Source organism: Mus pahari, chromosome 14 (genome assembly GCF_900095145.1).
Source record: "Mus pahari chromosome 14, PAHARI_EIJ_v1.1, whole genome shotgun sequence".
In the NCBI taxonomy this organism is placed as follows: Eukaryota; Metazoa; Chordata; class Mammalia; order Rodentia; family Muridae; genus Mus; species Mus pahari.
In genome coordinates, this window is record NC_034603.1 from 71,803,142 (window position 1) to 71,826,187 (window position 23,046).

The following is a 23,046-nucleotide window of genomic DNA, read 5'->3' on the forward strand; positions in this document are numbered from 1 at the left end:
CTTCCAGGGTGTCTGAAGACAGCTATAGTGTACTTACATATAATAAATAAATATATAAAAACCCCGTGTGTGAATGAAACCCCTTTAAAAAAAAAAAAAAAAAAAACTTCACAAGAAACAACATATCCTTTGGTGAAAAACACATAAGTACCCAGGTTTCTGCAACTGTCCTTTAACAATCAGTTTAATAACAATCAGTTATAAAAACTGACCTGGCTTCAGGCTGTAATTTATAACATAAATTAGCTAAGAACAGAAATACTGAGAATATTGTTCCCATATATGAAAACAAACATTTACTTTCAGATCTATAAACCAAGAACACACAACTGTTTGGCAGACAAAACTAATAGACATGAATTTTAGCTCTAACTTGGAATTTTCTGATAAAAATTTATTAAACTTTAAATTTCACTTGACTGACTTAAGGCCTTTAATCCCAGCACTCAAGAGGCTGTGAGTTAATGGCCAGCCTGATCTACAGAGGCAGTTCCAGACCAGCCAAGGCTATACAGACACACCATACCTTGGAAAACTAAAAACAACAACAACAACAACAAAACAAACAAAATTAATAACAAACAAGAAAACACCACACACCCCAATCCATCTAAATAAATAAGTAAAAGAAAAATCACAGAAAAGTATAACTGTAATTATATTAAGTCAGGCTTTTTCTTAATTAAATGTATTCATTCATCAAAGTCTTGTGATTTCAATGAGATCAGTGTCAATTCATTAAGGGAAGCAAAGAAATGTAAAGTACTGCTTTATACAGTAGTCTCAAAACACAGAATGCCAGAGATAACAAAGAACAACAAGTAGCTATACATTAATAAATGAAAACACTAGTGTTAATAAAGTCACGTCACCATACAAATATACAACCCACTTTTTTATTTCATGGGTCCTCCCCACCCCTATCCACAGATTTAACATACTTAACATAAGATTTACAATATTCAGGAAGGGCTCTGGAGGAAGTAGTCTTTCTCCAATTCACTAGCCCACTTGCACTCATAGTAGCCCTTTCTCATTCTTAACAAGCTCTGTCTATTCCATGACTAACTTTTTCTGATTCTTTTCCTGGTGACTGCAATGTTTACCTCACCTCACTTTTTTTTATCTTAAACCCTAATAAAACTGTCCTGAAAGGTTTTTTTAAGACAAAAATAAATTGTCCATGGAAAAAGGAATCATGAATACGCTGAACATAAAGCTTTGTCATTACAAGTAATGCAGTATTAACCATTTACAAGTAACATAACTTACCACTTACACTGCATTATCTAAGGAAGACTTTTTTTTAGTTCAACTGTAAGAGAGGATATACATACTAACCCTACATTAAGTTTATGCCATCTATGGAAAGTCAGACTTGAGCATACTTGGGTTTTGGATGTGAGGGGTGCTGGTGTCCTAGACTTCAATTCTCTGGATATCAAGTGACAACTGCCCTGCTCTTATTCATACCAATATGGCTTTGGCCACATTTTTGGAACCAAGTTTCAAATGCATTCACAAGCAAAGAAATGTATAAATGCTTAATATATTTCACATATTATGCCAAACAAAATACTTGTTATTAAATGAAAAATTTCCTATTCTCTCAAGTCAAAGTTACTCATTTTACAGCTTATAGTATTAATTTTTCTATCACTTTCACCTGTGCCACTCACATTTCTACAAACGCACATCCCAACCACTCAATGAATTGCATACTGTTTACTGCCGAGTATTAGACACCCAGAGAAATCTGGCTTTGAAGCAATACAACCCTAATCCTAGTTCTTGTTTTCAGCACATTAATAAACTGTGTAACCTTTCTAAGTCATGCATCTAGTACATATTTTTCCACCTGTAAAAATGCATATGTTTAATATATATAATAAAAATATAAATGCTGGGCTGCTGATAGAACTCAGTGAGTAAAAAGCTTAGCATACAAACCTGATAACATGAACTTCATCCCCAAAAGGATAAGAGATCTAACGCCACAAAGTTGTCTTCTGACCTCCACTCATTCACACACCTTCTACCACTTAAAATTTAAAATCATAATACTAAGAATAGGCACTGTGAACTTCCTTCCTTTTCCCCTGTCCTGTATACATCTTTTGACTTTGCAAACTATCTCTCCAATGGAAATGATTCTTAGAAAACACTGTCCAAAATACAATAAAAATGGACTGAATTTTTAAAAAGTATTCAGGTAAAAATCTCCCATAGTAACTTAAATCAATCAGCTTAAAGCAAGATAGGGAAGGTCTTGAATTGGCCACACGCATAAAAAGAGTCTGTAATACATTTAAGAGAGTAACATTTAAAAAAAAAAAAAATCAGAATTTCTTCTTCATTTTGAGGTAGTCCTAGGAAATAGGCAAGTTTCCTTGAAATATAAGGTTTATTCAACCACCCTTAATTTTAAAATTTATGCCTCAACAGTTAGTAATTTCTACTCTGAAATACTTGCAAAAGAAGAAAGTACTTTAAATACACAAACAACAAACTCAAAAAGAATCAGAAACCTAGATAAGTTAAAAATATTAAACTCTAAAACTTCCTGGAAGAGAACATAAAGCATAAATTTCTCATGACCTCATGTTAGGCAAAACTCTCTTATGACACAAAAGGCAAAAAAGATAAGGAAAAACAGATGCACTACAGTAAAGTACTGCTGAGAAATGAGCATGCATTTTTAGAAATGTGGTTAGGCTATTTTGTCTTTTTCTTTTTTTAAAGATTTATTTATTACTATATCTAAGTACACTGTAGTTGTCTTCAGACATACCAGAAGAGGTTGTCAGATGTCATTGTGAGCTACCATGTGGTTGCTGGGATTTGAACTCAGGACCTTCAGAAGAGCAGTCAGTGCTCTTAACCCCTGAGCCATCTCTCCAGCCTCAGCTATTGTGTCTTAATCGAAACATCCTACTCTGTACTAGTCTCTTCACAGCTGCTAGCACAGCAGACAGCAGATTAGCAGAGTAAAGGGTTTGCAGAGACTGGGATTCCCCTTCACAGTTAATCAGAATGTAAAATGATACAACAGCTTGAGAATACAGTTTTTAAAAGTTAAACACAACTTACTCTACGATTCATAATTAATTGTACTCCTAGGTACAAGCATAAACAGAAACATGTTCACACGAAAAAACCTGTATATGAATTGTCATAGCAATATTGTTTGTATAGACAAAGGTGGAAATGCGCCAAAGCACATCAAAAGATGAACAAACAAAATGTGGCAGAACCACATACTAGAGTACTCTTGGATCAAAAAGTATTAAATAGCTGGCTGTAGTAACACATGCATGCCTTAAATTCCAGCATTCAGGAGGCAGGGGCAGGTAGAGCTCTATGAGTGAGGCTGGACTGGTTTATACGTCGAGTTCCAGACCAGCCAAGGTCATGCAATGAGACCCTGTCTCAAACTACAAAAAAAGCAGTAAATAATTAAGTACTAACATAGTCAATATTATTCATAACTGTCAAGAACCATGCCAGATGAAAATAACTAGGCACTAAAGGATAGTATCATCATTCCATTTGTATGAAATGTCTAGAAGCAAATCTATTCAGACAGAAAATCAATCATGGCCCAAGGGAAGTGGAGAAGGAACAATGTTTTGCTTAATGGAATATGATGTCTATTTACAAATAGTGAAAATCTTCTAGAGTATTGTGAATCTTCTAGAACAATGCAGTTGTGACAGAGTTATAAAACTTTGTAAATAAAAATAAACTGTATGAGTGTTAAACATTTATTTGCTAAGGCAGAGGGATGTCTGGATGTGCGTTGAGATCAAAGGACAATTATTTGCAGGAATTGGATCTCCTCCATTTAGGTCCTGGGCAATCAAATTCGGGCCATTTAGGCTTAGGAATAAATGCCTTTGCCCACTGAGCTACCTCGCTGGCCCCTATTATGTATTTCTGAAAGGTGATATAAAACATGAATTATAGTCACACATCAATTTTAAAAAATAATATCCAGCCTGGCATGGTGGTACATGCCTATAATTCCAGTACCCAAGAGAATGGGCAAAAGAATCCTGAGTTTTAGGCTAAGCTATCTCCGAGTGAGTGAGTGAAAGAAGAGTGAATGAGAATTGAGAGACAGCAAGATAACTCAGCAAGTAAAGGTACTTGTCATCAAACTTAACAATCTGAGTTCTATCCCTGGGATTCAAGAAGGAGAGCTGGGGGGTGGGGGTGGGAGGGAAGGGGTTTGGACATGAGCAAATAGTTTTGTTTTTTTTTAAAAGTCAGTATTTGGCAACGTACAGCCTGGGCTATACTATCTCAAACAAAACAAAAGGACAGTGAACTATATATGAATTCATTTCAATAAGGCTGTTTTTACAAACATTAAGTATTTTTCTCACTTGATCTAAAAGGAAAAACTGAATAGGTGAAATACAGTCAGTGTAATATAGTGCATATACATCTTAAACCCCCAATCCCATCTACATAATCCTTTTTACATATTTCAACTGCCCAAACCCCAGAACTACTAAGTCTCATACTGTCAATTCTTTCTCTATAGGATCTGAACCAGTGTGGGAATGTGTTGTTGGGGCTGATGGCTCAGTTTGGTCATGAGTACCGAATCTGCTGCTGTTCCAGAGGAACCGATTCAGTCCCAGCACTACATAGAGGTTCCATAGGACCCCATGCTCATTCTGATCTCTGTGGGCATCACATGTATGTGGAACATATATAATCAGGCAAAACAAAACACCCATACACAAAGATGGTAAAAAACAATCACACCTCAAAAAAATAAGAGGCAGAGAGCATGAATTAAACACAAGGAAGGACAACTTAAGTGGCAAGCCACACACCATTTTTTCATTAATACTATTCTAACTTGTTTAGACAGTGACAGCTTATTGCCTGTGTTGCATAAGAGATGAAGAATGATCCTAGCCTTTACAGCAACCGTGAAACCTACAATACTCTTCCTTCTGAATTTAAGAGCCCCTCACAACCCCCGCAGGGGGACCGACAGGTTTATTCCCAGGGCACCACCGTGGGCCCCGCCCCTTAAGAGTTTTAAATAACACAAAAGATATAAATGGTATCCTCTTCTTTTGCCTTAAAAAGATGGGTTTTCAAAACTTGGTCCTGCCTCAGATTCATCTGGACGGCTTGGTTATTACAGCATGAGCACTGGATGCTCGATTCAGTTCCAAACACCCACATGGCAGCTCACAATTGGGTGTTAACTCTAGTTCAAAGAGTTCCTATGACCTCTTCTGACTTCCTCAAACACTGTATCCATGTGGTATACAGACATACAGACAGGAAAAGCAGTCATATACCTACAATAAAGCTTCTGAGTGACACTGGTTGAGCTCTGAGGCTGTTTTGAAGACCACTTATGAGAATAACTGTGAGGTCAGATGGCACATGGTATACACTAAAATTTGAAATAACTGTTGTTATTTGCACTCTTAACCAGAGTCATCTTTCCAGCCCCATTATTATGGTACTTTGATGATTACTTAAGAGTAAAACGCTCAAATTAGGCTTTATCTATTTTTTTTTAAAGGAAGAAAAAGAAAATATAATACTGCACAAATTAGTATCTAGATGCAAAGGTTAGAATGCATAATTGCTCAAAATGTTTAATTTTGTAACTCAGGGATGGTATATGTGTAATATGTATGGCTCTGGGAGAGGAACGAAGAAAGAACAGAAGGAAAATAAAAGACCCAGCAACACCCACTCCTAGGTCACTAACAACATACTCTTACTAACAGTGACTCAACATCTCTGATCACTAGCAACACACCTATTTTCAAAACTGTTATTCAACACCTTTTGACGTACAAGTGTCCCATAAAATAATAACCTGGCCAGGTAGACCACAAAAAAAATTAATCTCTAAGAAAAGAGCAGGGTCGGGATATGGTGAGATGGCTAATCTAGGAATATCAGATAGCACATCAAGAAATGGTGCTTGTTGATCTCAGTACTGAGCTCAGTATTAAGAATTACAAAAAATTCACAGTGCTTCAAGATTACTACTCCTTCGTGTTTATAAAACTAGAGAATGCACGAAGCTATTTAAGTACCAATGATTTTCTTTACAAGACTTAACTCGAAGTACAAAATTATTTTAAAGTGAAAAAGTGGTTTTTCTTGTTTCCTGAATTAAAATTCCCTTTACATCACCATCTGTAAATGTATACAAAGTTAAGCAAATATGTTTAACCCCAATAGAGGTCTTGAGATAAAGAACAATCACATTTAGGAAGGGAGGTAGATCTGGGAAGAGATGTTGATGAGATCACCAGTGGGCACACAACTGAATATAATGACTGCCCCATTTTCTAGTCAATAGTTCTTGATGGAGGGTTAGGGCCCAAATTCATACCTGGTAGCTGAGAATTCAGAAGAGGGTGTTGGGACCTGAACCCAGGTCTTCTCCAAAAGCAGAAAATGCTCTTAACTGTGAAGCTGTCTCTCCAGCACCACAACTTTCTTTTCTATTATATAACCAATTTGTTAATGTAGAATCTGGAAATGCTAGTAAATTCCTCAATTTTTTTTTTTTTTTGTCTAGAGTTTGAAAAGGGGCTCTGGGAAGATGGCTCAGTCAGTAAAGGACTTTCCAAGGAAGCATTAACAATCTCAGAATCCCCAGTACATGCAAAAAGCTAGGCACAACAGAGCTCATGCTGTAACCCCAGGAAGAAGGAGACTGGAGGCCCTCTGGGACATGTCAGCCAGACTTTACTCAATCACTGTACTCCAACTTCAGTGAAAAATGAGGTAAGGCAGAGAAACAATGGAGAAAGACATCACTGTCTACTTCTACCCTCTAATGTGTATAACATGTAGATGTATACACGCATATATACACAACAGTTTCTTTAAAAGAATTTTGAAAAGAGCTAAATAGTAAAGCTGTCTTCCTAAAGAATTCTTTTGTGTTTTGTTAAAACACTGCCCTTGTCTTAGGAGCTAATGAGCAGCTATTTAGCTTTTCATTTTCACCTACACAATAATTTTATACAATTTTTAATTTAAAAAAGACAGTAAGGAGAGTTCTGGAGGGAGGATCAAGGCCAGACTGGTCTACAGAGTTCCAGGCCAGCCAGGAGAGACTCTATCAACAAGGAAAAAGTATACAGGATCAAGGTAAACTAGCTTTAGAAACCCTTTCCATTGTGAACTAGGTATCAAACAAGACTTGCCAGGTAGCACACATATGCAATCTCAGCAGTGAAGAGGTCAAAGCAGAACTCTGAATTCAAGATCACTGTAGCTACTACAGAGAACCCCTATTTAAAAAAGAAAAAATACAAAATGCAATACAAAACAAAACAACCTCTCCACCTCCATCTAAAATGTGTCAAGAAAACATAAGCTCTAAGTCAAATAAGCAAAAGATGTAACATTCACATCTGATGTAAAATTTTCCTTTCCCTTTATTCCTTTCTTCTCTATTTTATAAACCTAAAAAGATATTAGTATCTGTGCTTTACAAAACCTCTCAGAAGGCACTCATTACAAGACTAGATTATGAAAAGCACTAAGATAAATGCATCATTAACCACATAATTCTGACTCTTTCTCTATAGCATACTTGAACAAGCTTCTAGTTTTCAAAACTATTTGATCCTCTTTAAATACCACAGAAAACAAGGTAAGCTGTCAAACCACATAGCATGTCTATTTTGCACAGGGAAGATATTTTCTCAATTAACAGGTGTGGCACTGGCAGGAGTGGTGCTTTAATCTCAGCCCTTGAGGGGCATAATAGGCAAGTGGACTCTTGTCAGCTCCTTCTACACAGTGAGTTCCAGGAGAGCCAAGGCTGAGGAGAGATTCTGTCTAAAAATAAAGTAAATAACAAAATTTAAAATGTGGCCTAGCTTATTCTAAAATCATAATGTGACTAAATGACCAAGGTGTTACCTAGGGTTCTTTTCTCTCCACTGGACAAGGCCAAGTAGAAAATTCTATTCCACAGGAATTTTACAGTATTTATTTTATGATTTTATTAAAATATCCCATGATGACCCTTCCCAACTATCTCAAATAAAAGCCACACAGAAATCTAAAAAGCACTGAAGGAAGGGCATAAATCAACATCCTTTAAAAAATGTTTTATGTGCATGGTTGCTTTGTCTGAATGTATGTATGTATACGTACCATGTGTGCCTGGTGCCCAAGGAGATCTTAAGAAGGCATCCAATCCCCTGGCACTAGACTTACAGATGGTTGTGAGTCACTATGTGGGTACTGAGAATTTAACCCAGATCTTTTGCAAGAGTAACGAAAAGCTCTTAACCAATTAGTCATCTTTCCAGTTTCACTAAGACAAGTAAGTTTTGTCACATTTCATGGATTAGAATTAAAATATTTTATATTCTCCTACATTCACATCTATAACCACAACCTAACACAAGTTAATATTGTCAACTTGACAGGATATAGTAATCACCTAGGAGAGAAGCCTTCAGGCACATCTTGGAAAAATGATCTTGATTAGGTTAACTGAGGTAGGAAGACAAAGAGAAAGAAAACAAAGGCAAAAGAGATGAGTATAAATATCCATTGCTCCTGTGCTTTCTGATGTTGGATACAATGTGACTAACCACCTCAATCCTCTGATGCCAGAACTTCCATTATAGACTATTTCCTCAGACTATAAACTGAAATAAAACTGTTCCCTTAAATTGCTTGTCAGTTTTTCTTCAAAACCAAAAGAGAAAAGTAACTAATATACCTAATCATCTGTCTAAAACACCCAACAATAAATAAATGGAAAAAATATTGCACATCTGTGTTCCAATACAGCTCAATTTACCAAAACAAATAAAAATTAGCTTTGGGTAGGTACATTTACACTGCAGGACTAATTTTGTTAACTAAACCAATACCAACCTTCTAAATTCTTTGACAAACCATGACCTTTAAATTTTTAAATTATATTATTTCATGTTGGGAACATGTGTCATAATGCCTATGTGGAAGTCAGAGGACAACTTAAACTATCTATGTCCCCTGTATCACCATGTGGTCCCAAGGACTGAACCAAGCAAGAAATCCAATTTGGCAGCATGTGCCCTTACCCACAAATCCATCCCAACACCTCAACCAAATATTTCTGATCAAATGTCCTTTCTTTTACAAGGAAAGCAAAATACTCCCTTATCCATTTACTCAAGGGCTTCCAGCCAGGTGTGGTGGCACACGCCTTTAATCCCAGCACTCTCGGGAGGCAGAGGCCAGCCTGGTCTACAGAGTGAGTTCCAGGACAGTCAGGGCTACACAGAGAAACCCTGTCTTGGAAAAAACAAAAAAAGGGGCTTCCTTCATGTAGGCTTTAATCTGCCATGGTTATCTCTTCTTCCACTCTATTATACTGGCCTACCTGAAAGTCAACAGCATCCCCCTTGCCATTTTGTGATCAGGCTGTTTCTTCTTCTACTGTCACCTCTTGCTTCCTCAACTCTCATTCTAGAACTATAAACTACCTATGTCCCAGTTTCTGATTTTTCAAAAAGCCCTCACAGAATATTAATTCTAGTTTGTGGCAATGACTGCTTTGTAATTGATTACTTCAGAGACCTATGTAAATGTCTTAAGTTTTCTTTGGGCTATGGAAATAATCCAAAATGATTTATGTTTCCCATAACACATTATATTCAAAAACAAAAAGTTTTTTTTCAAAGAAATATTTCTACTGAGTCTTTCCCTCTTATTTTGTATTATCTTTAAAAACTAATTAACACTGCTTTAACAAATTCTGGCTTTAAAAAATTAGTCTCAATTGTTAAGCAGTAGCAGCACTTACCTTTAATTAAAGCACTCAGGAGGCAGAGACAGGTCAATCTCTTGAGTTTGAGGCCAACCTTTTCTGAGTGAGTTCCAGGACATCCAGGGCTACCCAAAGAAACTTGGGGGAGGGGGGCCGTGAGGGAGAGATGGGGATAGAGAGATGGTCTAAGTAAGAGAACTGGCTGCTCTATAAGAGGACCTGGGTTCAATTTCTACCACCCAAAGCAATGTCTATCAACATCTATAACTCCAGTTTTAAATCTATTCCTTTCTTCTGGTCACTTAGGCTTTATAAACACACGATAGCCACACATTCATGCACGCAAAACACCATGCAAATTAAAAAGATAAAAAAATTTAAAAGGGTGGGGAAGGGGTGGAGTTAGTAAGAACACTAGCTGTTCTTCCAGAGGACCTGTGTTCAAAACCCAGCACCCACATGGCAGCACTGTAACCCCGATTCCAGATCTGACACTACCACATACACATATATGTAGGCAAAACACCAATGCACATAAGTCACCATTCTTCAACAAAAAAAGCCCTTCACTCTGGATGCCATCTTTACTTTTCCTTCACAGACACAACATCTTTTTTTTGCCACTACCTTCCCTATTTCCATCAATATTCTGTCAGTTTTCTAAGAACCAAAATCCAGTCATGATACCAACTGTTTAATCAAGGAAAGATATTAAGTTGGGAGTCAAGACCTCTATTACAACCCTGACTCTTAATATTAATAGTCTTTAATGTGGAAGTCTATAAATGATGATTTTATTTTTGCCCCCATCTCATCTCTAAAATTCTCCAGGATATCAATCTTACCCATGGACCATTATCTCTTCCATTCCACCTCTACCATTCCAATGTAAAACCTTTATCCATAGCAAAGCTACCACATTAGCCTCTCTGCCACCTTACACTACTTTTAGTGTCACACTATCAGAGTCACCAACTTTTCCAAGTCACAATAGCAATAAATGACTCCTTTATGAACACCTAGATCATTTTAACACTGACCTCGTTCTTCACCATTCTTGGCATAAAAATTCAAATGTGCTAGCCTGGTCATCAAAAACAATGTCACTCCAGCCTACCCTTCCAACCTCATTTTCCACTTTCCTGAACTTTTTAATCTTTGGCAAACTGACCGTTTTGCTTTTTTAATTTAGAGACTTTATTAGCTTCTATAACAAAATTCACTTAGGTAAAACCATACATATTTAATACCATCTGTTAACCATGTATAAATAGAAAAAAAAAATTAAGTTTGACATTTCTAGACCAATATGGCTGTTGATTTTTGTACGACACCAATGCATTCCTGCCCCTCACTAAGATCCCAATACTAGGGCATAGCGGTCCACACCTTTAATCCTAGCATTCATTGAATTCAAGGCTAGCCTTGTCTACAGAGTTCTAAGAGAGCCAGGGCTGGGAGTTGGAGAGATGGCTCAGCAGTTAAGAGCAATGACTGCTCTTCCAGAGGTTCTGAGTTCAATTCCCAGTAACCACATGATGGCTCACAACCATCTGTAAAGGGATCCGATGCCCTCTTCTGGTGTGTCCGAAGATAGCTACAGTACATACATAAAATAAATATCTTTAAAGAGAGCCAAGGCTACATATAGATAGGCATTTCAAAAAAACACAACAACAACACACCATATATAATGCCCATAACATGTACCCAGTACACAATGTCTATCCTATTCCGTTCCTACTATGTTGGAGGCGATAAAAATTAATAGAAGCCCAAAGGACAAGAACCAAACTTTCAATTCTTGCATGTTTTCATCATTCCTTACTTCCCAAAGTGTTTCCTCAACCTTTGAAAGCAAAGTTACTATGGATTAACTGCTGCTGAAAAGCTAGTCTCCAAGTAATTAGAGTTCATTGAAAGTTATTAAAATCAGTTAGTCTTTTGCTTAGAAAATTCTGAACTACTCTTCTGGAATGGCCTAAGGGATATTGTAACTAACACATTCAGATTAACTACTAAGATAATTAAGGTAACTCCTCTGAACCACGCTGAAGGATTTATCTATTCAAGTGACTGAACTTGAGTTTATGTAACGGTTTAAAAGCCTTCCTGCAAGGTAATGTGAAAGCAATCCCATGCCTTACCCTTTCATAAATTCAGTCATTTTTCATGGATCAGATCATCCTTAGTTACATAATCACTTGAAGGCTAGCCTGGACTATATCTAAGACACTGTCTAAAAATATTTAAGACAGAAAAAACAGAGCTGGGTATGGGGGTGGCACACCAATTTAATCCAAGCAATTGAAGGCAGAAGTAGGCAGATCTATGGGAATTTGAGGCAGCCTGATCTACACAGTAAATTTAAAACCAACCAAAGCTAATACCATCTCAAAAAACAAATAAGAGACATCTGATCCACAAATAATCTAGCACTGTGTACTTAGAGCAAACCACAGAAAATTATATAATCTAACACTGCTTTAGACATTTATGGAATAAGCCTCAAACTTAATATAAAACTACAGATGGGCCAAGGAGAAAGCTCAGAGTTTAGAAGTATGTATAGCTCTTCCAGAGAACCCTAGTTCAATTCCCAGCACCTACATGGCAGCTCACAACCATCAGTAACACCAGCCACACTCTTCTGACCTCCACAGGAACATGTGTGGTACAGATATACGTCCAGGGAAAATGCATTCATATAAGTAAAAAAGTTCATAAAAACTACAGGACCAGGTGAGGTGGCACACACCTTTAATTCTCATTCCAGGACAGTTACAGAAACACTATCTCAAAATCGAAACAAAATGCAAACACACACACACACACACTTTATCACTGGGACTGCACATTTACCTTAAAATTTTCTTAAGTCACATTTGTGTCTCTCAAGTCTAGAATGCAGAACTCACTTTCTGACACATCATTTCAACAAAGTCTTATTAAACAAATTTTCTACAAATACAAAATTAGCCTTTCTACTTACTTACCCTTCTAAGCCAAATTACTTCCTTGAACGCCTGAATGTATTTGCATATGAATCCCATATACACACAGGCAGCAACAGATCAGTTTTTTCATCCTGTGTTTATCTTGTATAGGCCTGTCCTCCCAGCTTTCTGAATAAGGATCTTGCAAAGTCCACTGTGTACAGAATGTGCTGAAGGAACACTTCTTGGGAAGGAAGCAATCTCCTGGGAGATTTGTCAGTTTAAAAAGAAAAAGCATTTTCATTGGACTGGACAGGTACATAAACCCTGGCCTGGGGTAAGAACACCAAGCTTTTTTTCACCCCCAGGATAAAAATTTGTAAAAGGCAAATGAGTCAATGAAGATGTCAACTATGCTAACTTCATACATTTAAAAGCAATATGTGAGTATGTGTTGGTAAAGCTGGATCAGATGGCTTTATATACCTTAATTTACTCTACATGTATCAATTTTACAATGTCACAGTTTTTCTTTCAATTTTTCTTTTTTTTTTAGTCTAGGGAATCAAGCTAAGAGCCTTAGGTGTCTATCAGACTTTTAAAAAATAACTATTTCTGGAAGGGGAGAAAAAGCTTTAAAATGAGGGTGGATGTGGAGTTGGTAACTCACACCTCTGATACCAGCAGAGGCAGAAACTGAGTTTTTTCTTTTATTTATTTATTTATTTATTTTGGTTTTTCGAGACAGGTTTCTCTGTATAGCCCTGGCTGTCCTGGAACTCACTTTGTAGCCCAGGCTGGCCTCGAACTCAGAAATCCGCCTGCCTTTGCCTCCCGAGTGCTGGGATTAAAGGCATGGGCCACCATGCCCGGTGAAACTGAGTTTTGAGGCTAGCTTGGTCTACATAAAGAATTCCAGAACAGCCATAAATACGTGGAGAGACCCTGCTGCAAAAATAAAAACAACAAAAGGTGAGGGGAGCTGGAGAGAGCTCAGCAGTAAAAACAGTGGTCACTGCTGCTGCAAGTTCAGTCTCCAGCACCACATTGGGCTGCTCCTAACTGCCTGCAACTCCAGATCGAGGGATCCAATACTCTGTTCTTTTCTCTGAAAGCATTGTGTTCAAACCCACATGCATACAATTTTAAAGCATTAAAATATGTACTTATTAATAGATAAATATAAAACCAAAAGAAAACGGTTTTATTATTTTCCTTTTTTTTTTTGGAGAAGGGAAAGATAAATGATAGTTTTCATCAGGGATTTTTCCCCTCCAAATCTTATCACTCCAACAAGCAACTTCACTAGTGAAAAGGATTTTCATCTGGTAACAATCTTTCTTTATTCTTACTGTGCCCCACTATCCTTGTCCACTCAAAAAAGCATAATTTTACTCAGAAACTTTATTTCTGCAGGTGAACACGCACCCACACAAAACAGTTACTATAAACACACATACTGAGCAGTAGGCTTGCTGCTGCCTCATGAGAAAAACAAAAAGCTTAACTCCAGCTCTGCCACTAACTCCCTACTGGAGATTTAAGTGCTGAGATTTAAGTAAACCTGACCCCTCAGCATATACATCAAGGACAATTTCTGTCTAACAGTGAAGACAGCCTTTCCCAGACAGGTAGGGTTGGTCTAATAATTACAAAACAAGGTAGCAGTAATAATAATAAAAAAGCTACAATCTGTAAATGCTTAGATACTCAAGCCTAGAAAGATTAACATTCTTGGGGCTGGAGAGATGGCTCAGCGGGTAAGAGCACTAACTGCTCTTCCAAAAGTCCTGAGTTCAAATCCCAGCAACCACATGGTGGCTCACAACCACCCATAATGAGATCTGGTGCCTGGGTAAGAGCACCAGATCACCTCTACCTATTCTGACTGATCTCCAAAATGTTCTCTAGCCACCAGTCCTGTAACTCTTGAACTGTCTTTCCAATGTGTGTTGTGCCATCTGCGTGTATTGATCAACCTCTTTAGACCACATTTCCAACTTTCTCCAAATATCTACCTATCAAAATCTAAACTACCGTTCATGGTTCTAATATCCATTTTTTCCCAATTCCACCTTTCTGCTAAAATCTCTTCCTATTTCATTTCTATCACACAGCATCTACCTCATTATGTATTAGACACTAAGTTTCACATTGTCTTGTGGTATTTTATTTTCCTCTCACAAGAATTCCTTCAAGTAAGGCTTAATTTATTATTCAACTGTAGAGTTCCACACATTTGCATTCAGAAAAAGTGTATGATAGCCCTCACTCAGTAAAAGTACTTTCTACTTTTAGAGAATGAAAACCAGTCAAAAGTTGCAGAAACAGGTAGCAGCTACATCTGCAGTAGTTAGCCCTCCAACCCCCAATTCCCTTTACCTAACTTCCTTCAGAATCCCACAGCATCACACCTGCTACCTATTCAGAAATAAAAAGAGGAAAGAACTGGAGAGTATCTTTGCACACACAATCACAGAAAAGGAAGAGGCATTAAATTCAAGATGTTGAGCAACCCAAATACCAAGAAACAGTAACTTCAATGGACTGTTTTTTTAAGTAGTCATACTTAGTCCTACAGCCAGCATATGTGTGTTGTTGTTCAGTTCTTTGAGACTTGGCTCAATGTCTTTTGCTCATATTCACCATTAGCACCTCCACCCAACAGAGGATTTATCAGAGATGATCACTTACTACTACTCCTGGCTGAATTTTTTTCCTTCCTTCCTGTTGTGGAAATGAAATAATGGGAAAGTAACAAAACATCTGACTGCCACTTTTGGCAGCAGCATCTCTGCATCTTTAATTTAAAGAAGAAACTACAATATACAGCTTTTCAGAGTACCCTAAAAACAAACAAGAAAAGCAAAATCTGTAAAACTTTAGAAATACACCCTATTATAGAAAAAGTTCCTTTATAATCAAGAACATCCAAAATTCAAAGTGCTTTACTGTCACTGAGGTGCACAACATCAAGTTTATTTTGGGGTAGTTGATTCAAAACAGCATCAGGAGCAAATAAAATACAAGTTAGCATAAACTAAGTCCTGTTGGGGTCTCCCAGCTCTCTATCGCCACTGGACCACCTGCAGTTATAATATTCAGATCTGCCAAGCTTTACTAATCACTGTCCTTCTAAACCCAGCTCCCTGCAGGCGCTGAAATTCACAGGCAGCAACCTTCAGATCCACCAGAACTGCAGCTCTACTGTCACCGTGTCTCCACCGCACGCCGAGAGGACCCTCCTACCTACGGACATTCACCTTTGCCTTGATCTCTGGACCTGCCTACCCACGGACATTCATTGGAGCCTTCAAAGACTGGGGCTGGGGACTGGGGTTTTCTCCCACACTATATAAGCTGAGCCCTTTCAGTAAAATTTGAGCCTCCAACAGAAAATTTTGTCCTGGCTCCATTTTCCTCTCGCACATTCCATTTCAGCCAGCCCACCTCTCAGGATGAACCCAGACTGGATTAAAGTGAGTTTCAGAAACTCACAAAGTCCAAAACTAAAGCATAAAACAAGAACAGAAAAATAGCATGAAGCTAAGAATAAGCTTTGTAAAGATTACTCAACTGGTATTGTGTGCTTGTCTCTCATGCAGGAAGCCCTGTTTGTTTCCAGAACCTTATAAAGCATGGTAGCAATCACCGGTTATATTAACACTCTGGGTAAAAGCAAAAGTCTCCCTCACTGAACAAAATAGTACACTCCTACAAAACTCCAACCAACAGAACCTGGTAAATATCTCAATAACTAGATTATCCTGTAGATTAAGTTCTCTTTGAGTATATCTTTGTTGTTGTTTGAGGATTGTTGATTTGGTTTTGGTTGAAGTTTGTTTATGTAGGAGTAAAGAGTGCTTGGGATTAAACCTAAGGCCTTAGTGAATGCTACAAAGTGTTCAACCACTAAATTATATTTTCAGCCTGCTGAATCAAATTTCACACTGGATTAAAACACCCTTGAAATGACAGAAACTACAGAAATGTCTTCAATACATTATATCCTGAGCACATTAAGCATATAGATTCAGGTGCCTGTTTTTAAATTTTGGAAATATGACAGGGTCTATGTATCCTTGACTGGATGGCCTGGAACATACTATGTAAATGAGGCTGGCCCTGAAAGTGTATACCACCGCAATCTGGTGGAATGCTATTTTATTGAATATTGAACATAAAATACCTTTTTAAAAATGCAGGAAGCCAGGCATGGAGGCAAAAATTACTTGGTCTTCCTTCAAAGTTTCCTGTCAGATACACAGTATTATCCATGTGGATTATTATAAACAAACAGCATAGCAGGTAATTCACCAACTAAAAACACAGCAGTCTGAACAATCAAACTCTCCAATAAAAATGAATCAGCTTTTTATTAGCATAAAGGAAAAATTATTTTAAGTTTTTATTTATTTAATGTATATGAATGCTATATCTGTACATATACTTGCATGCCAGGAGAGGGCATCAGATCCCATTACAGATGGTTTCGAGCCACTATGTGGTTGCAGGGAATTGAACGAGACCTCTGGAAGAGCAACTAGTGCTCTTAACTGCTGAGCCATCTCTCCAGACCCCAGGAAAAACTGTTTTTAAGCATCTCTATATATTTAGCCTGTCTAGTAAGCCAGACTATACATCTCTAGCAAAAAAGGGTAGATCTACTTTCAAATATCAAGCCCATTTTCCCCAAATCTTTGTTCCTACTCTCACAAACCTAACAGATAATCAATCAGCAAAGGTAGATTACTTAATTCATCTTCAAGTACGTTTCCTCAAGTACATGAATGTAGGCCAAAGGAAAAAGTAAGCCTAGCTGGGTGGTGGAGGCACATGTTTTTAATCCTAGCACTTGCGAGGTCAGCTTGGTCTACAGAGTTCCAGGACTGCCAGGGCTAATAGGGAAACCCCATAACCCTCCATCCCCTCCCCCCAAAAAAGAAAGAATAGAAAGAGTAAGAGCAGTATGTCATCCTGAGATTATGTATTATTTTACAAAACTAATAGATTTAGAAAGCAGTAAAACTTTATCCAAAATATGTAACTTGCTTAATTCCAAAAAGTAAAAAAGAAAAGAAAAAGCTGCATGGCGATACACACTTGTAATCCTCAGAAGACTGAGGCAGGATAATTCTGAGTTAAAGGCAGGCCTAAAACTCCATATTAAGACTGGTTTCATAAAGAAAGAACAAGAGCAGTCGGGCGTAGTGGTGCACCCCTTTAATCCCAGCACTCAGGAGACAGAGGCAGGCGGACTTCTGAGTTCGAGGCCAGCCTGGTCTACAAAGTGAGTTCCAGGACAGTCAGGGCTATACAGAGAAACCCTGTCTCAAAAAACAAACAGGAAGAAGAAAAAAAAAAAAAAAGAAAGAAAAAACAAGAGCCAAGATTTGTTTCCCAGCACACATAGAGAAGCTTCTAACTTGTCTGTTAACACCAATTCTAGAAGACCCCATACTGTCTTCTGACCTTCACAAGCACTAAGCACACACATACACTTTTAATAATAAAATCTAAAAAAGGGAAAAAAAACTTCTAAAACAAAACAAAAACTGATGAATCTAATTTTTTTTTTTCTTTCTCTGTGTAGCTCTGGCTGTCCTGGAACTCACTTTGTAGTCCAGGCTGGCCTCAAACTCAGAAATCCACCTGCCTCTGCCTCCCAAGTGCTGGGATTAAAGGCGTGCGCCACCACCGCCCGGCTGAATCTAATTTTTAAATATATATTTAATACATTTAGATTATATATATAAATAAAAATTAGATATATATATACATATATACACGTGTATATATGTTACACGTGTATACATGTGTATACACACACAGTTTAAAGGAAAGCATCAAGAAGTAAAAAGTGCATTACATAAAAAGGCAATGTTTAAAATATTCTGAAGTATTTCTAAGCAGTTCTTAGAATATGATACTATTAAATATATATTGGTCTTGCATGTCTTCTAGCACCAAACTTCTTTTTCGATGGTAGTTAGTTGAACTGATGGCTTCAGAGGTAATTTCAAGATGAGTGTTAGTCACCAAAAAGAATAAGGTGGGTTTAAACCATTGAAATTTTCAGTCTCACACCCAAATCAGAAATAGGAAAAATCACTAATGACAACTGAAATAATGATTTCATACCTATATAACCAAAGTTCCCAATAAAAATAAAAAAGGACAGACTTTCAAAGATTTTTGGATGGCTGGACACATTAAAGTTCCTAGAAATCAGTGTCCCTTCCTCATATCTCACCCACATACATGTATTCACCTTTTCCTTAGAAATATCATTTATAACAAAAACTGGTCAACATTAAGGCAGTGTTTCTGAGTACTGTACTGACTTGCTCAGGCAAACCAAATACAAAAACAAGCTATGGGAATATTAGTTTATAGTCAAGTAATGAAAAGCACATATAAAACGATCTGGGGTTTGCAACTGGCATCTGAAGTAGCACTGGAGGGCAATCTTGATGACCACAGCCTTCCTAATGTGGGACCTGGCATTATTACCTAACAGTATCAGAATTAAAAACTTACAAGACAACAGGCTGTTACACACTAGAAATGACTGCCTGTTTGTTGAGAGGGAGACACTGTTAAACTCTTCATGGTCATGGATGCCTTCTCTATGCTGTTACAGTTGTTTTCCAACAAAAAGGAAACTTCATATTAAAATGACAGGTATGCTGAAAGTTTAACAGAGAGCACTACAAATTTCAATCAATTTAACTAAATCAACACTTGTCCCTATATCCCAGAAACAACAAAATGTCAAGTTACTACACATTACAGCTTAAAATGTCCTGGAGTTTCAAAAGCAATCTATTCAGTTGTTTTTTCTAGTTTCTTTTCACTAAGTCTTAAAAAGGAAAACTTTTAGCACATAGCATCACAATACGATAGCAGAAATGCCTTCAATTTCTCTACTTCAGGTATATATGCTTTTACTTACCTAAAACTAGTAAAAGATTAGTGCAGCCTAGTTGTCAATATACAAGTATCATATTCTTTACAAAATGGGGCTTTATTTAAATCTTGTCCCACATTTTTCAGGAATGACTGCACCATCATACGTTCTACTCACAGGGGCACATGGCATTGCTCAGGATCAGCTCGAGTCAGTTCTTCCTCTTCAATGTCAGACTCCCCTCCGGAACTACTGTCTGTGACATCCGAATCAAACGCTTGCTCACTGCACCTCAGGTTGGTTATGCCACTAGCTGTAAATCTCTCCAATTCTTCTGAAATTGAATCACTTTTCAAAAAGTTGCTAAGTCCCTCTGAAGTGGCAGACTCACTGGCAGCTTTTCTCAAGGCAGCTTCAGCCTTTCGGGTCAACATCAACTGGCTCCGGGACCTTAAGGATTCCAAGTTTGGCAGTTTACTCAATGTCGTCTCCAAAAATCCACCCAGTTGGTGCTGTAAATGTCTCTCCACCTGCTTGGCTTGCACAACCTGTAATCGTTTCTGTAACCTCCGGGCACGGATCTCAATATCAGCCTGCCGCCTCAGTAAAGCTGTTATCCTTGTATCAGAGTCTAAAGCACTGAAAAGAATGGAAGACAGAGGAGACTTTTTGACTTCTAACTTCACATTTGTCAAGTTAGAGCTGGAGTCTGTACTAGGTGATAACCTGCTGCTTCCTTGAAGTGCCGGCTGGTCCACGGAATTAACAGAAGATTTGTTTGCAGTGCTATTATTGCTATATAGAGTTGTGTGTTGTATATCAAGGCTTCTATGTGGAAGAGTGCAATTGGTCATACCCCCCTTCAAGTTCCCAGAGTCAGATCCCCCCACCTCACCACCTTGTAGAGATGATGAAGTGAGAGACCGTTTTCCCCCATTGAGGGAACTGGAATTGTCATGATCCGAATGTGTTGAACTTTTAGTCAATTTCTTAGCCAATCCATTTACAGGCGCTTGTGGCAGAGCTGTCTGACCACTTGTATTCATGGTTCTAAGATTTTCTAAGGAAAACTCCAGAACTGGCTGTCTCCCCAACAGCTCAGCTCGGAGTTCATAGGACTGAGATAAAAGAGGATGAGACTTAAGGACTGTCTGCTTGCTGAAAACGCCCTGCAATTTCAAAGACTCTTTTGAGGGAACAGATGTTACATCAGAGCAGAGATAAGATGCCACCAATGGCTGCAGCTTTCCCAAGTCTTCCTTAGTAGGATTATTGCGGAAGTCTAGACTGGGATCCTCCGCAGCAATGGCTTTTCTTTTGGTTCCGTTGGCAGAAATAAGAATATTGGCGTTGCCGTTATTTTCGGCACTGCCAGGGGACAAGGTGGAGGATGGGGGAGCCAGTTTGAACCGGATGTGGTGTGCTTCAGCTGCTGCGTCAGTGAGAGCGGGCGCCATCGCAGCCATTCAGCACAGAGAGACAGGAAGTCCAGCCTCTCCCAGTGCTGAGGCCAGCTCCACGGCCCCTTACTGCCTCCCCTGAGAACACACTGAAAGAAAAAAAAAAGGAAGTTAGAAATACAAGCACATTTAAAAACAACACACATTTTCAACAGAAGCATCACATGAGGCTATTGTCCAAACTCTGCCTCCAAAAAAGGGAGAATAACTGTGGAGCCATTCTGGAGCCTGGAGGTATCTTTTACCTAGGAGGAGAGGAACACAATCCTTTTACAAAAAAATAATTTTACCCTTCATGTCACTTGTTAACTACAGATTGAACAGTGCCAAAACAGGATTTTTGAAATAATCACAAATTGTTGTAGTTACTTTATTTAAAAGAAAACCTCTTTGCCTGGCAGTGGTGGTATACATCTTTAATCCCAGCACTTGAGAGGCAGAGGGAGACTGATCTCTTGTGAGTTTGAGGTCAGCATGGTCTACAGAGAGAATTTAAGGACAGCCAGGGCTACAAGGAGAAACCCTGGCTGGGGAGGGAGGACTGGGGGACACAACTCAATAAATGTTATATTATTAACTGAATATGGCCCTAAGGTTATTTTTCTGCCCAGGAATCTAGTTTTCATCAGTTTCTTCCTTACAAATTTATATTGTGTTACTAGGCTAACTACATTACGCTGTAACATCAGTTTTCTTTCATTCAGCATGTATGTATCTTTTCTACTGGGCTCTTTATTTTCAGAGTAAATCTGTGTCTTTAAGAGTTCAACATAACCATCTCACTTCCCCCATCCCAAAGCACTTCAAAATAATAGTTACAGTTGCCTTTACACTCCACTCTCTAGAATTTAGATTCTACCCCTATCACTCCAGAAGAGCTAACCAGTTATTCAACCAACAGGCCTATTCTGACATTTTTCTAAGCAATCGGTAGTGTAGACTTCCATGAAATGTTCTTTCCTGATATCCTTGGAACTATTCTATTCTCTTCTTCTTTGAAATCCTCCTAAAATGCTGGTGTAGCAGAACATCTCTTCGTTTTGCCTTTTCCTCAATTCACTTCCTTAGCAACAACTACTAGCATGAGGACCACTAACTCTCAGAAAAGTTTTCTGAGCTGCATTTACTTTCTAATCCTCTAGCCCTTGAAACCTCAGAATTGACTTTCTTCGAGATACTTTTTTTCCTTTCTCCTTTTGCTTGATTTTCTTAAACCCTAACCCATTAATGACATACCTCAATTAACTGCTTCTTCTTCATTCCTGATTCATCTATTTGGGTCTGGAAACAAAGGGAAACCTATATAAAGAACTACACCAACTATCCCTAAAAGCCCGATCTCTTGTACCCCTGGAGATCTCAAAAAATGCCCTCCCCAAATTATCTGGTTGTTGGTATGGGTGTTGGTTGTGGTAGTACATGTTATGTGTGTGACGATCAGAGAATAACTTTTAAAAACTGGTTCTTCCCTTCCACAGTACATTCAGAAGATGGAATTCAGGTCTTCTGGATTACAAACACTTATACCTACTGAGCCATCTCATCAGCCTTCAATGACCATTTTGAAGGTCAATGTTTTCATAGTAATACTAAAAACATCATTTGCCTTTTATTTATTTTTAGGTGTGTGTGTACACGCATGTGCATGCGTGACATCAGGGGACAATGTACAGGATTTGGTTCTTTCATGGTACCACTGTAGGACAGAGCAATAGAACTCAAGGCCAAGTACTTATACTCAAGTACCTTAAGCCCACCAAGCCATCTCCACTGGTCCTGCCCTTTACCTATGTTAACGTTTGCAATGAGGGTACAAAAACGATAAGGAAAATTGCTGGTATCTTAGGACCAAGACAATAGCACCAAACAATATTTATTTATTTATTTATCTATTTATCTATCTATCTATCTATCTATTTATTTATTTGGTTTTTCGAGACAGGGTTTCTCTGTATAGCC

General features: G+C 38.0%; 1 protein-coding gene across 6 annotated transcripts in view; it reads right to left on the reverse strand.

The window, feature by feature from the left end:
- Positions 1-23,046, reverse strand: part of Kansl1 (KAT8 regulatory NSL complex subunit 1) — a 131,006-nt gene that overhangs the window by 64,164 nt on the left and 43,796 nt on the right. For 5 of the 6 annotated variants that reach the window (XM_021211835.1, XM_029546414.1, XM_021211836.2 and 2 more), the window contains one exon: positions 19,805-21,176. In XM_021211835.1, the coding sequence (XP_021067494.1) occupies positions 19,805-21,093 (1,289 nt within the window). In that variant the 5' untranslated portion in view covers positions 21,094-21,176. Of the gene's footprint in view, positions 1-19,804; positions 21,177-22,323; positions 22,369-23,046 lie in introns of all 6 variants that reach the window. The other variant, XM_021211834.2, reaches the window with a different exon arrangement.